General features: G+C 31.5%; 1 protein-coding gene across 1 annotated transcript in view; it reads right to left on the reverse strand.

Annotated features, from left to right (window-relative positions):
- LOC119831472 (four and a half LIM domains protein 2) overlaps positions 1-14,510 on the reverse strand; it is a 123,114-nt gene extending 108,604 nt beyond the window's left edge. Inside the window, exon 1 of the mRNA XM_038354842.1 lies at positions 14,240-14,510. Coding sequence (XP_038210770.1) covers positions 14,240-14,287 — 48 coding nt within the window. The 5' untranslated portion in view covers positions 14,288-14,510. The remainder of the gene's footprint in view (positions 1-14,239) is intronic.
- Positions 14,511-16,349: the final 1,839 nt, after the last annotated feature.

Here is a 16,349-nt window from a genome sequence, read left to right on the forward strand (position 1 = left end):
AACTATTGCACTCGCATCGCATTGACGTCTGTTCTTTTAAAAATATTGAAAGGTGATGTGAACAGTAAGTCGGTAGAAACAAGATAAGCGCAGTGAGTGTCAACAATGACTCAACGACAATTACTGTGAAATTGTGAACAATATAAATTATTCTGTTTTATTAAAAGATGACCTTAGAGGTCTCGCTGGTTATTGTTATAGTGTTATCGCGTTTGTGTATTGACTATAATTTGTATTCAATTCGCAAAAGGTCCTTCGATAATATATTGATGAACTAAAATTCATGCAAATTTAAATTGATATTTAAATCAGATTGACAGAAGCGTGACAGTCTATATTCATATTTATAATCATATTAATAATAATTCTCAAAATATTTAAATAATAATAATATGAGTAAATTGGGAAGAGCATATCATACTTATATAATAAAAAATAACCAATCTGGCAGACAAATCTAATGCGGATCAGGTAGCACCAATGCATTGTAAATGTTACATAATTTATAACAATATCTCAACGCTAGAACGCCAAATAAGTTATGACAGCAGCCAAATAAAACTAAAAATTTCATTCTGCACCAAGATTTTTGGATAACGGCCAATTTCAATTACACCCCGTCAGTTATGCTTTAACTTAATACTTTTATGTCTATTGTTGTGTTAAAAGTTACAAGTGTGGTTTCTTTTATTTCAACTGGATTCGTTCGAACATCTATTGGCAGTTTTCAAGGATTTAAAGTGAACTAAATTGATAGTTGTGCTCGTTCATTGTTAGATTTCAATCGATCTTAATACGGAGAGGACGTGAAATGGTTTTTATTTAATTATAGATATAGAAAGAGGCAGATATTTATCTGAATGCGCAAATGATCAAATGTTGAATTGAAAAGAATCTTTCGTATCTTCATAGTAGTCAAGTATACTGTTAACATATGTTGAATAAATCCATGGGTTCTTGTGTTTATAGCCAGGTTACCAGTAGGAAGACACAGTGTCGAATAGAACACGTTAGAGATGTTTATCATTGGATAAGTCAAAAGGAAATACACACATGTGAAACTGACGTGGGGTTGAAGGACAATATCCAGAAGTCATAAAGAAGAAATATATAGAAGGAAGTAATTTTCTTCAAATCTCGTTGCAATTAGCGGTAGCGCAATGCTGCTACTCACATTCGCAAGAATTCGCAAACCCTCAAGTGTCCGACGGCATTGAATTTTTTTTTCATGCAAAATCGCAAAAAATCCTACATTATACAAATCCTTTGCATGTATGTGAGTTATTCGGGTAATGTGTATAAGTATTTTTGTCCTTGAATCTAATTTACAAGTACGGCAATAATAGGATTATTTATGGACAGACTTCTGAATTCATTAATATTGTCCGAAGAAAATAAGAAAACACACCTCACTAGAATTTTTATTCCTGCATTTACTTAATGTTCTGGATAAACGTTGCTTTAGCTTCCTTTCTGTTACAAATTACAAGAATACATTACACCGCACGTCTGATCTCCATGAAGGCATAATTACAACTGATGAATACGAAAGGTGTATTAGCATTTTGAGCATTGTAGAAGGTAAGTAATTGTAGGTTTATATATTTATTTGAAGGTAGTTATTGTTGATTATCTAGAAGTTTGAAACGAATAGCAAAGTTTTATGTTTGTCAGAAGACTTGACTGACTTATTCCATACGTTACAGTTTAGAAATTGTTGGAAAGTATGGAATAGTACACTCAACTGTTTTAATGGCGTTGCATTTTTTGTTACGCTCTGATTACATCATCAATTGATACTTGAGAAAACTTATTTAAATACGAATACAGTTTCATATATTTTTACCGTTTTATTTTTATCAAATAATTTGAAATCCAAATATATATATGCCAATTCTAATGTTGAGGCATCAATTAGACTTCTACTAGTTTTCATATATAGCATAAGTTTTAGTTGTCTGTTATATTTTTTTATTACATTAGCAGACCTAAAAAAGCGTATACTGTCAACTTTATATTCCAAAATCTGCACACATGGACAAACGCTTATATGAACTCTTATTATTAAATAAAATTCGATTGAATATCTGTTTTTTTTTTTACTAACTAAATCAACATAGTTTGCTTATTTTACTTTACACTAACATTAAACAGACCCAGTGTGAAAGAACCCTAAGCACGCGTCCAATCCTCACACAAATTTATTTAAATCGTGTTATAAGCTGTAAGTATCAAGAATACCGTTAGCTGAAATCCCGACACGATGCAGTCACGTTGCTTATGTAACTAACGAGTCGAGTGTAGATTTCGCATCATTTTATAGTCGCTTCATACAATGGACTTTTACCCTTCGAATATTCGCATTCATTGAATCGAAAGGATTTAAGTAGGTGCATTTGAAAATGTATCTTCGAATTGTGGTCTGTCGATAGTTGATAAAGTATGGACGCAAAACTTTCGAGAACTCTTGAATCTCGATTTTCCTTGCTATTAGGCACATTATAATAGAGTATGAAATTCAATATAACCCTTATTCACTGTTTTTCAGAAGCATATTGAAACAAAGGAGAAACAGTAGGTAAAAAATTCCAGCAGAATATTATATAAAATATACAGTAACTTTCAAGATATATTTAAGGCAAAAAACATAAGTGAATATTGCATTATAATTCCATCCACATTAACCAGAAGTATAATTTACGGAAGTCCTATAACTAGACACTCCCAGTAATTTCGCTTAGAAAGTAATCTACTGCGTAGACCAGGAATCCATTACTTAGATAACTGCAATTTGCTGAGTTTAAATTAATATAACGGTATAAAAGCAATATTATGCTAACGAGGCTAAACTCTAGGCTCATAGGTGCGACAGAGATTGATCAGCACCGCATTGACCACATCTGTGATTAACTTGACCTAAAGATGTCGCAACTTCGACTAAATTTAGTCCTAAGTATCTACTGCTAAACGAAGCCTTTGTGTGAAACGTAATTGCTTTTATAGTCTGTTCGATTTAATTCGAGGAAATACATTTTTTTGTTTTATACTTCTTCGATTAGTCTATTATAACATCGTTACGTTATATGTGTTTTACAACCGGCTAGATACATGATTATCATCATCATCATCATCGTCAAATTATCACAAACAAATTTGCATCTTTTCATCTGAGTAATGATGTATATTTGTAGCTCACCTTCTTTAACAAAAATGCAAAAGTAAAATGCAAAATTTGAAGAAGGAGATCTCCTTTCCTCAGACATAGATTAAGCGCAGAAGTGAAAGGTACAAGTAGCTAACACCTCTTTGATGGATGAACATCATTAAAGCCTGTACGATCATTACATTGGATAAATCCGACTCATATTAGTCGCCATTATTAACATGATTGCCTTTGATTGTATGCGAAATTCGCAATTGCACGATGAATGTTCTGTCGAATTAAACATTATATGTATTGGAGAGATATATCAACCGATTTTAACGCGAATTGTTTGGTATTTAATTTAGTGTAAAGAACCTTGGAACTTCAATTTGTTATTTAATTGAATTCTATTTGAAACTTATATAACCATTGAGCTATTGATGTTAAATCATATATGCTCTTGTTATTCAAGCATTAATACAAAATAATGCATTTTATGTTTAGTAGATGCAAAGCCTTTTGGTGACAAATTAGAAACTGATTAGAAATAAAATCTCAATTGTTCGCTTTCTGAAGAGCGAGATAAAAGCGAGTCAACTCGTCACAGATAAAAAACCATCAGCTGATTAAAACAAGAAATTTTTGCATAGATAATAAAGCACTCATCGTAAACAAAACATTCTCAGCTATGATACTTGGTTCCCAGAAGCGCGATCGCTTTTTAATCTATTCTGTCGCAGCAAGAATTGAAAATGCAATTATAGGGCGATGAAAATCGAGCTAAGTAATGTTAATTGGAAGTTCTTCGAAAGCTCGACGATAGCACTCAATTTAAAAAATTCAGTGGAAATTTTAAAGGCATACAATTTTATGATAACTCTTTTAAATTATTTTGTATCAAAAATTAGCTTTGTGCAAATTATATGAATATATGTATGCCACATAATTTATTGCGAAGGAATTGTGTATCGATTTCTTCGAAGTAAAGACGTAATTAAATTAAATTGATAGTGTATTGTTATGCCTTGCATTATTCAATTATTGAATTTACTGTATTATTAATGAAATTAGAAATAGTTATGGGTTTATACATATATAAACCCATAATTATTTCATACGTCATACTTTACAGACCAAGTGAATTAAAATTTATAGAGATTTCTCTTATTATACCTATCCTGTAATTTCTGCACCATTTTATTATGTCGCGATAAAAGGACCTTCACTTCTATATTTATAAAATTCGTCACCCAGCTATAAAATTAAATAAAAATCAATCTCAATATCGTTCATTGGTCCTTGATGCGCGTAATGATTCTAAAAAGGTTATCGGATAGGCGGTCGCATAATAGGTCTATTGTCTTTGATTTACACGATTGTTGACTGACGCGCAATGTCTGTGTAAGAAACAGATCATACACATAGAAGAAAAACATTGCCATACGCAACCTGTGGAAGATTTAAACGTATGAAAAATTAATATAAATTATTTGCGGTATTTCATATTTGTTTCACGTATTTTTCTCTGCTATAGGCGATCGTTTAATTTCTTCTTAACTCCACGTGACAAACTTCAAAATCAAACGAATGGTCTAAAGATAATTATGAGAAGAAGAAAATAATAAATTAATGGAACATCAGTACATACTTTTAGTTTAATATCGAATACTTAGAAATAGTTTGTATTTCATAACATGAAATTCAAATCAATGTACACTGTTAAACAAAGGTATCATTGCAAATGTATATATAAAACAAATAGGAGAAATTCGTGATCAGCTCTTAAATTATGCTTCTATATTATTCACAAAACAATTATACAAAATATAGGTCCCAAGAAAAGGTACCTACGATGTGTAGGCACTACGTATTTTTTTAAGCTGTAAATTTCATTGTTCTTTTTATTAGCGACCAATATATGCACACTATTCAGCCAAATTAAGGTATTAAATCTATACTCCCATCAAAAGTGCAATAAAACCCATTTAAGTTAGGGGAATAAAGCAAATGATAGCAATCATCGTGTCACCTCGATTTGTGACCGTAAGTCATTCGATGCATGATCGTAAAAAGTTAACGAGGCTATTTATTGTAACACTAATCAAGCAGACGGATGCATTGCTTATGTCACATTTTTGTGATCGCTTTTCTAATGTACTATTTGCCCATCATTTCTCATCATTCCTTATAAATAAATTAATTAATGCTTTGATGCTCTCCCACAAAAAAAAAACATAAACAGTAGACGTAGTCCTACATATTTATAAAGAAAAAACTGGCATTCCGACCGCGGCATCGTCAGTGTAGTCAATGTAGTCAGTCCGAAGGTTTTTCCATATATTTCCCGTTCTCGTAAGATATCCAGGATGAAAAGTATTCTATGTCATTATCAACCAAATCAAATCTGTCGTTAACACGTAAAGAAGAACCGACAGACTGATAGCTAATTTCGCATTATAATATTACTATAATATTATGTGTTAGAACTGCCACAGTCTTTAATTGTTCGAATTGAACAGTCGTGTATCAATCTCGGAAAAAACGTATATAACCTTAAACAAAAATATCACGGAACTTTTTCTTTGAACATAAAAGTCCAATATGAGTTTGTAGTTTACCTTTTACATTTGTATTTAACTCGTTTCATTGTAATTTTAAAGAGACCTTAAGTGAAAGTAATGAAAAGTTTCACATCGCGTCCCGTCCTCTCTTAGGGATGAAAGAACTTGGAAAATGTTAAGTTAATATAGTTTGTATGTGCTGTTATATCTTTTTATTACGATCTTATTCTTCTATCTCAAAAGGCTCAGTTCAATGTCTGAACCAACTTTCTTCATATTTATTCACATGAGACTTTTTAAATGTTGGTGTTGAGTTTAATTCGTATGAATGTATAAATGGAAATAAATCACGAAACCACCGCAGGAAATTGGCTTTCAAATAAAATATAATTCCTTTTTGAAATCGGTGTATCCGTGTCGATATTATGGTTACGATTAGAACCCATAGTTATTAGCCACTTTTAAATAACGTGTCTGAATATTTAGCTATTTAGTATGAGAATATGTAAAAAAGTACGCTGTACATAATGTCCAGTATCTGACCCAACAACGGTACCTATATATTTCGAAATTCACCCACGCTCACACTTCATTAAGCACATTTTCGCTTGAACGCTTCCGACCGAACCAACATGTTTACATGGGTAAATGCTAATTATGAAGTGCTAAAATCGACTTAAAAGGTCAGCCGTTGAGGGTTTTATTTTGCGCTATTAATAAGTTGTATCCTAGCCTGTAGCATTTATGTGTCATATATTTTTATAAAAGCCTGTTGAAAGGCTTAAACAAACTATCGATAAACTTCGTATCATTTTTCAGATAAAATTAACTCGTTAAGATAATAATTTCTTTTTACACTTAACGTTTTATGATGCTAAATTAAATCCAACTAATCCTACTATTATTATAAATGCGAAAGTTTGTAAGGATGTGTGTGTGTGTTTGTTGCTCTTTCACGCAAAAACTACTGAACCTGAACCGATTGCAATTAAATTTGGTACGTAGAGAGATGGACAACTGGAATAACATATAGGCAAATTTTTATCCCGATATTCCTACGGGATACAGACTTACACGGGTGAAACAGCGGGGCGCAGCTAATCCTACTAATATTATAAATGCGAAAGTTTGTATGGATGTGTGTTTGTTGCTCTTTCACGCAAAAGCTACTGAACCGATTGCAATGAAATTTGGTACGTAGACAGCTGGACAACTGGAATAACATATGGGCAAATTTTTATCCCGATATTCCTACGGGATACAGACTTACACGGATGAAACCGCGGGGCACAACTAGTAAGAACATAAATGTATAGGTGATATTCAGAACATTTAGTAAAAATAGGAGTAGCAGGGGCCATTGTTTTTTTTTAGAAACAATCTCATAGAACTCTAGTACAGTCACCGAAACTAGGAAAATATTCCTTTGACACAAACTGGTTTAAACCAGAATATTGATTTGTAGTTGCGATTGTCACAACTTCTAAAGGTATTCAAGGTGTATCTAATAATATTTATAGTGTCAGCATAGACAACTAAATAGTTACTGCTGTTAAAGAGTAGATAAATGAAATAAAAAAATTGGAAATAATGCTCTTTAATGCTATTTCACCGAAAACCTATACAAACAGTTTTTCGACCTATGCATAAGTAACAAACATTAGTCATATAAATCATTACAACTTCCTCATACTAGCCCTTCATAATTTTAGAATACTTATCAAATTCAACCTTTTTACTAGGAGTTACGTCTCAAATTCCCTAATACCCATCTATCCCATCGTTTTCCGGAATGTCGATGACCAATACATCTACGCAGGAAAATGATGCAAATACAGTAAAGGTTCTGGGAACTTACATTCAAGAGAACATTTAATTGTCCAAAATTAGTAATAAGTTAAGACAAAATTTCATGAATTATAAAAAAATATGAAAGATTTGATATAATTGTGCGTGTCAACTGTCATCATAATCCTATTAATATTTCACAATAAAAACTTGCGAATGCTGGGTTTATGATCTCACAATTTCTACCAATACAACAAATGTCTGTATTTCTATTGAATGTGTACAAAAATTGAATTAATTACCCGCACTACTTATATAAATATTCCTTTAATTATTATGCACATTCGGTGCTTCTTAACAATGCTAAATCGATTATAACTTCAACTTCCTGAACTAAATTCGATTACCATACGTAATAGATTTTAACCACATAACTAAAAACATACTTTGGTCACAAAATAGGTCTAATTAAATTAATCAAACGATTCCGCGACTATTCTGCACATGTTACAGATTTCGTCGCTAGCGGCGTAATTAATCAATCTTAATGCATTCTTTGAAAATAAACCGTAATTTAGCAGAATGGCAAGCAAATTAAATTTTCAGTGTTTGTTGCTATGGTTACTAGCATCGAATATAGATGCCATAATTAGTTGGTTGTTTGGGATCGTTAATTTATGTAAGTTATACATATGACCTTGACGTCCTTATAATCAAACTATGTTGCAATGTTATGATTTTTTAAATAAATATTTCATTCTCCAAAATAAATTTAGTTACCGTTACTTAATATAATAAGCATGATACTTCCAATATAAGAGGTGAAAGAGATTAATCTATAAGTATAAAATCAGCTGAATGCACACACAACTTGTCGATATTTGAATTTAATTTGTAAGCAGATTGTTCCGTAACTTACATAACGCTGTAGAAATTATGTTCGATTAATTACAATTTTTTACATATAATAACTTTTCATAACATTGATAACTCGGTCCAAATCGGTCCAGCCGCTTCTGAGACCATCAAGAACAAACAGACGTTTATGGATTGTTTGTAGATTTATAGAAGTGATGGTGATTTATTCTATATCAATTCCATGTTATACCCATGTCAAAACTGTTGTAATTTTTTTGAAGAAGTTTGCAATTACAAAAAGGTTTATATACTATCAAATGATATATATTATATTGCATGCCTCAATCAAAGGTCGGGGTTAATAAGTGACCTCATTCCGGCATCCCTTGAACCTTCCAAGGCTAAGGACGAAGTTAATTAGGCCTCAGTTTCCCCGCCAGATGGGAATATAAGTTCTCTAGTCGGAATTCTCATGAAGTAAAAATAATTAAAACTTGTATACAGTCTTTGTCATTCTATTAAGTAAATTAGTTTTAACGTATAAAAACATTACCGTTACGTAAGTATTTATAGGATCGAAGATTCTTCATACTCCCTGCTTGTATTAATATATTTAATTAGATGTCAACTATGACAGGTTCTAATTTCGATAACGGAAGGAAAGACAAATCACTCAGTTTGCCTATTTGGTTACAAACTCATCATATACAGAGTAATAGGATAAAAGATATGCATTCCTTTTTTATTCTGGAAAAATTTCTAACCTCTGGCATACAATTAATCATTTTTAATTTTAATATTGGAGCACAAAGAAGCTTCGATGTATCTTACAATATAACATTCACATTGATAGTATATAAATTAACTCCAAAATAGTGTATTGCGTAATCAATAATTAAATATTGTATTACTATAAACACAAACCGTATTGCCTATCACTGTTTAGTCAGTATCAATTTGTTTGTGCAACGTCGGAGCGGTTCATGTAAATATTTTGCTGACTGTACCGGTAGTTGACAAAGCGCCTAAACTTTCCGGTTGACATTTTTGCTGACGTCGCAATATAAACTAATTCGTTTCATATTTGAATGCGAACGTGTATTTATTATGCCGTGAAATGCAGGATTTTTATAAATTTAAGCTAACAGATATTTCTGTTGGAATATGCATCGCTTATTCATTGCATTTCTGCGAGACTTGATAGAAGCTTTGTTTGTCTAAGATTTTGCTACTTATGTATTATGTAATCATGTGTAGTTTAAATCTAATTTAGGAAAGATTTGTATAGAAGTGTGTTTGTAATGTTTTCAGAGAAGAACTACTGGTTCGATTTCAAAAATTCTGCAACTTCTCTGAAGGACATAGGCTACAATATATGTATGTACCACTGTCTAGTTTAAATATAACTTTTACATTGTACTCAAAGATTTGCATCCGCTTGAGTTATTAGTGATTATTAGATACGTCACTTAAGTAAAGAAATGATTATTTGCAAGTTAACTTTAATCATAACTCTTGATTCATTAGATTTTAAAAATATCATATTATCTCAACAAAATTGACGGACTTCAAAATGAAATAACTACAAATCTAGGATAAAACCTGTAAAACGTTAAGCAAACACAGGTAAAGTGAATATAAATATTAAATGCAAAAGTAAATAACGCAATGTTTGAGAACTAATTTAAATGAATAACAACTTCAATGTATGCAGCAAGGTTCTAGTTATAAATTAATGAATTATTTGCTTTTTCGATTGTTGATAGCGCACTTAACTTTTTGTTGGTCTGCATGTGTTTACCACATCACGCTTTTATAGATAATTTTGTACGGAAAGTCATCTTCCATGCGACGTTTCCAAAAAACGGAGTTTCTCAAGTCAACGTTACATAAACCTGTATGCTATTTTTTTGTGGGTTTCAACCGATTGTCGTGATTCTTTTTGTCTTTGATAGGACATTCATGTGATTAAGTCCCATTTTAGAATTTAGAGTGTTACTTCCCTCCCCAGAAACGTTCGTAATTAATTTTGTAAAATAGATATCACCATGGTTACAAATAACAATATCATACTATAGTGATAGAATCTAATTGATTATTTATATTAGGCTAGAATGTTTCAGCTCAAAAGATTCCTACTAGCACGTGCCTGCTTCGAATATCCAATAAGCTCCATCTTCAGTTGTAAAACTGGTAAAACAATTCAAAATTACATACCTTACAGCGTGATTAGCAAATCCCCAATAATTAAACGATATCCGAAAGACTGGCTTTAATTAATAAACTTGAGAACCCGCTGCATACGAGTCAAGTTCCAACTTTACAAAACAGAGCAATTAAGCTTGAAACGCTTTGGGCTATCGAATGCTGTCCTTTATTATATTTAGTCTATAGTAGACCAGCCATCGTCTTCGGCTTATTGTGACGCTCGTGGCATATTGTGAATTTTGTGTGCTGTGCCTTAGAGAAATATAATAAGATTTTCACATTTCCTCACATTTGGCTGTGATAGTTTTTGTTTAATTCGTTGTTTATTTTGAGATGCTTTTAATATTATATTTAAAATTTATAAAACAATGATGGAATACAATTTTGGCCCTTAAACTTATTAAGGAATATTAATGAATACACAATCAACATTAGCTTTTCGCTTGCGGCATCGCTCGCGTTGTGGATGCAAAGAATAATCTGCATCTATTTCATACAAATCGATTCAATAGTTTAGATATGAAGGAGGTACTTAATGAAACTAACTGCAAATGCATAACTGAGATAATATGATATAAAGAGTTATTAAGTGAAACTTCGACAATTATGAATTAATTAATGTATTTTCAAATATATAAATACAATTTGAGAAAATCCGATATACTAGAATTATGGAAACTTTTGTACATTGATACTTTAAATGACTCGTCATTTATGAGCCAATTATTTCGTTTTTGTTGAAAAATATTAATGAACGGAATTGGGGCACGATAATGACACTCACGCGTGAAATTTTATATGCACCAGCTAGCAAGTGTACTCAATGTTTATATTAAATGGTATTTATCAGATTACGGTGATATTTTCATGTTGATGCTCATTAAGTAAGTGCGATACTGTTACTTGAACTACTTTCTAGTTTACATATTTTATTAATGCTTTGGTATATTAGGTTTATATCGCATCGAATGTACGAACTATAATATAATTTGTAATATAAAAAGACCTCCTTGGTAAAGTTAGCGTTCCTAGATTCTCCAGTCGTGACTAAAATCAAAATAGAAGATTTGTAAGAATAGTTAAACGAGAAGATGAAGTGTATTCAAACGTTTAAATTTATCGTTAATTTTTTTTAAAGTATAAAGACCTCAGGAAGCCCTTGCACACAATTCGTTTGCTGTATCAAGTTCATATCCTAAAAAAAAGGGGGAATAATTATTCTATGTGTATTTAAATAGAATGCATTTACGACTGATACAAAAGAACTCAACCCTTGCAAAAATAAACCTTCGCAAAAATTATAAATCTAGTTAGTTAAATTAGAGATAACCTCTTAGCCTCTTTGTCTTTAGTCCTTCTTCGATTTCGATAGTCTGTGATTGTCTCAAAGTACTCTTCGAACGTTTTTTACCGTGGCAAAAAAAGCCTCTTTAAAACTCGGTAAGGAACTCGGTAAAGCCTTATGATAGTAAAATAATTCTCTTAATCTTCAAGATCCAGAAATTAACCTATACAACTTCACAAAAGTAACTTTTTTTGTTAGCGGGCAACTGAGCTGGTGGTTCGCGTGACGGTAAGCGATCAACACTGCCCATGAAAATTCGCAAAGGTAGTGCCTCTGCGAATACGCTGCACGCGTTTAAGGAGTGGGGATAAGGAATGAAGTGGCAACTGGAAAGAAGGAAAGCACTGCAATAGTAAGGGTGAGTAAATGTAGTAGCATGGTGCTACTTCACGGCTGTTTTCTGTGGGCGTCTGGTACTCCCCCCCCGGTGCGAGCTGGCCTAATTCGTGCCGAAGCTTGCTTGACTCCCATAGTAAAATACTATTTTATTACATAAGCATAGTTAATTGACGTATATGAAATGCCCCACATTGGAATCGAGACCTCATCTCCTGAAGTACAATCTTCATTTAATCTAACACAGAGGTACAAATTGTAACTTTTTCAACGGAAGTCAACATCCCAAGAGGATATGAGAAACCTACATAGCCAATTACATGTTCTTGATAGTTCCTGGCAATTTCCTACCAGTCTATATATTTTCATCGAGCACTGGCGGGCTAAAGCTAAAAGTAGACAGAGCAAATTAAAATCAAATAGATTTTTTTACTTACGCAATATTGTTGTACAAGACAAGAACGAAAAAAATTAAATCAACTTACAAATAGGCAGGGAGGCTAATGCTTTAATCACACTTTTAAATACTAACATTGTTTTTAAATACAATGTAAACATAGACAAAATATGGATAATTCTTTAAATATTTTTATATTAATTTACCCTTCTTCTTTCTTAATCTTTATTTTATATTAATAAGACTTTAAGAGGCTTAAAGTTGAAACAGATGAATGCAATAATACTTATTTTATTTTACAGTATGGGCAGTTTTGTTTTTAAGTTGGAATGATGTGGCTCTAGATAATGCTATAATAACTATGTAACTTACCTATTAAAGAAACGTATTGTTCTGCATTTGAAATATATCGCCCTATCTATATTATGCCATATGATTAAAGATAAGATATGATAAAAAGTTATAATCAAAGTAAAAAAAATAATAATATCGTAACGCAAGCATATAGCTTCGAGTTGATTTTTGAGGTATTCAGATTTTTATATATAGATACACATTTTTTTGTCGTTAAAGAATGACTAATAATATTAATCACAACTAATAACTATTCTAAACTTTCGAATTTATCACATAAATTACATCATATGGCAAGTATTCAATAACAAATTATAATTTATAATATTTAAAAATTTCCTTTGCAACTCTTTATCTTTTACGATAAAAAATGTGTTTACCGTTGTTATTAATTGAAACACTTGATACAGTTAAAAGGTTATTCGCATTGTTTACTGTTATATTGAAACTCATGTGTTATGTATATTATTTTACATTTATATCTAAATAATTTATTTACGAACTGCATATGTCACACGCTGGATTTTATATAATTTTTAGGACTATATTTATAACGTCGATACATCGATTTATATCTAAAACTTTATAAAGATATAAACATTAATGACATAGATTAATGATTTAAGTCTTGTGTTTCGCAAGAAGCTTATTTGCTATTTAGCTAAGCAGTTATAAAACGGAACATAACACCAGTGGACGTAACATCATACAAGTACTACATGTTTGTACAATTCATAGTCTGCACATATGAATTTACAAAGGATAAAGTTACATTATCACTATGGAAATCTTAGCAATGAATGATAACATTATATAACAATCAAAGAACTATAAAACTTAATGACATGTGACGCAAAGATCAATTTAGTGAATGCCGTTATGCAAGTTAACAATAACAATAAAAATACATTACTGCACGTGCTTATAAATAATGGTACCATTGTAGTCAGTTACCGTATTTAGAGATAAAATAGTAATATTTGCTTTTATGCTAGCAAACGACAATTCACGCGGTCAAAACTCCATTTCCTGTCCTTTTCACACACTCACCTTTAGTTTTATTACCCTACAGTGGCATTCAAAGTTTTTGTTTGCCATTTTATCATTCAAATAACTTTACTCCTTTTCCATTCAATGTAAACTATTTGCATATTCCATTAATTTTTTTATGTCTAACGTTGAGTCGTCAATAGATTGTAGTTCCGACGTTTTTTTTTTTATTTTTGTAACGCTTACTAAATACTTACCGCTTCAGAAAAGGCGCTTTTCGGCCGTCTAGCTGGAGTCCCATTCATCCTTGACACGACAAAACAAAATCAGCCAATGAGATCGCACCAAACTTTTCACGGACACTTGTAGAGTTCACTGTCAAACACATGGGCTTAGCACACGCGAGGTCGTTACATTTGACTCCGTGTTCGGAATGTGCACTTAATTCAATCGATGACTTCATGCAATTATTTGTTGATAAGTTATCGAGAGCGGAGAGAAATGTGGAACCGGTTGCGGCGTGAGTCGACGAGAGGTCCAAGCCGCGGTTGGAGTATGACTGGCTTGTAGGTATCGCAGCCGGTCCGGCCGCGTTTTAAACTCACGCCATACATTTTTTGTAGAGAATCTTTTAGAGGTTATGTTACCGGCTCACCCTAACTTTTTAACATTAGATCTAACTTATTTAATTGCAAGTCAGCCACGTCTCTATATTTAGATCAGCCGGTGCGTATGAGCGGTGACGTCACGCTTATTACCTTCGAGATAAGGAATCGAGTTACGGAGACGGTATCGGCTCTTGAATAAACATTACGGTTGCACTTTGTTATCGAAAAGGTGGATTAATGGAATGAAAATAAAATGTCATGGCACGATTGTTGACATTGTGCGAAACGTGTTTTTATTTTTTCGTTAAATATCTTTCGTTTTTAACGCATTCTTTTAAATTGTTTTGAGCACAGTACTTGTTGGTAAAAATTTATAGCTGTAATGAACTAGTGTTGTTTCTATGGACCTTTAAAAAATTTTCATGTGAATATTTGACAATCACTGACAAATTCTAGTTTGAAAAATGTATGTTTAATTTTTGTTGTTAGTTGTTTTTTCTTCTCTCGGGTTCATTGATATAAAATTGAACTTTTATTTTCGCTATGTTTCTTGATTAAATATAATGTATTACACTCATGTTGGATAAATGCGTAACTTTAAATCTCGCTAGAACTTGGGAAAGGCTTGGATTTATAGGATGGTGAAAGTTGCATCCAAATTGGGTCAGCAGTACTGGCATACAATGTGAACTTATTACAGCTTCATGTATATGAAATTTAATTGTTATCTAGTTAGTGGTGTAAAAGTACTTTTTTTATTTACGTTTGATTAAAATCGTTGTATAATGTAGGTTTGCCTTGTATATCTTACGATCCAAAGTATTCATAAGAGTTATACATATTTTAATCCACACACATATGGAAACAAGCTGTGAACTGTTTAAAAGAACAGGTCGTCTTAAATATCGAATTCATTGATCACAATTTCAAATTCATTGATTCAGGTGATCACAAAAATGTAAATTAAAAAAAAATCAAATTCGTATTCTAATTCATCATGATTTTTTTTATGATTCACAGGTCATAAAATATTGTATTAAAATCCATATTATATATTTATACTTTAGACATACACAGAAAAGCTGATTTATAATTCGTACAATAAAAATATTCAGTTGGTACGACACTTTTTAAATCAGCAAAGACCAAAAAATACTTAATTCAAAATAAAACTTATATTTGGCCTTCTTAATAAGTAGTAAAGTAATAGAACATTATGGAAGAAGTTTTTAATTACCTCAATTAAATCAGGAAGGATTTAATTCATAAATTCTGTCGACATTACTTCTGCCTACGAAACTAATGTTTATTTGTAATATAATTAAAGATGTAACTGGATAAATTCTACACCAATAAAGCAGAGTACGATTAGAGGATAAGTTATGATTGAAATAGTATTTATACAAAAAAAAATATTTCGTTCCTTGAATCGCAGATTTTTTTGTTTATAATTTGTTTAAGCTCGCTTCTTTTTATAAAATTTATGTCATTATATAAGTAAACATTTTGCGGTTTTTTATTTCTTTAATACAATTCGAGCCTTTTTGTTTTTTTACATAATGCCTTTATCAGAATACCACTCCATTTGATACGATATGTACTATCTGTGGATATCTATCGATAAGGAATATAATATATAGTTTTTGTATATATTCATTATTGACACGCGTTTTTTATCGGTAGATTAATTTTATTAGGTCACAATATCCCTACTTAATGATGTTATAAAAGCAGAAGTTAAACATCAATGTTGTTTTTT

The sequence above is a fragment of the Zerene cesonia genome, chromosome 13, assembly GCF_012273895.1.
Source record: "Zerene cesonia ecotype Mississippi chromosome 13, Zerene_cesonia_1.1, whole genome shotgun sequence".
Taxonomy (NCBI): domain Eukaryota; kingdom Metazoa; phylum Arthropoda; class Insecta; order Lepidoptera; family Pieridae; genus Zerene; species Zerene cesonia.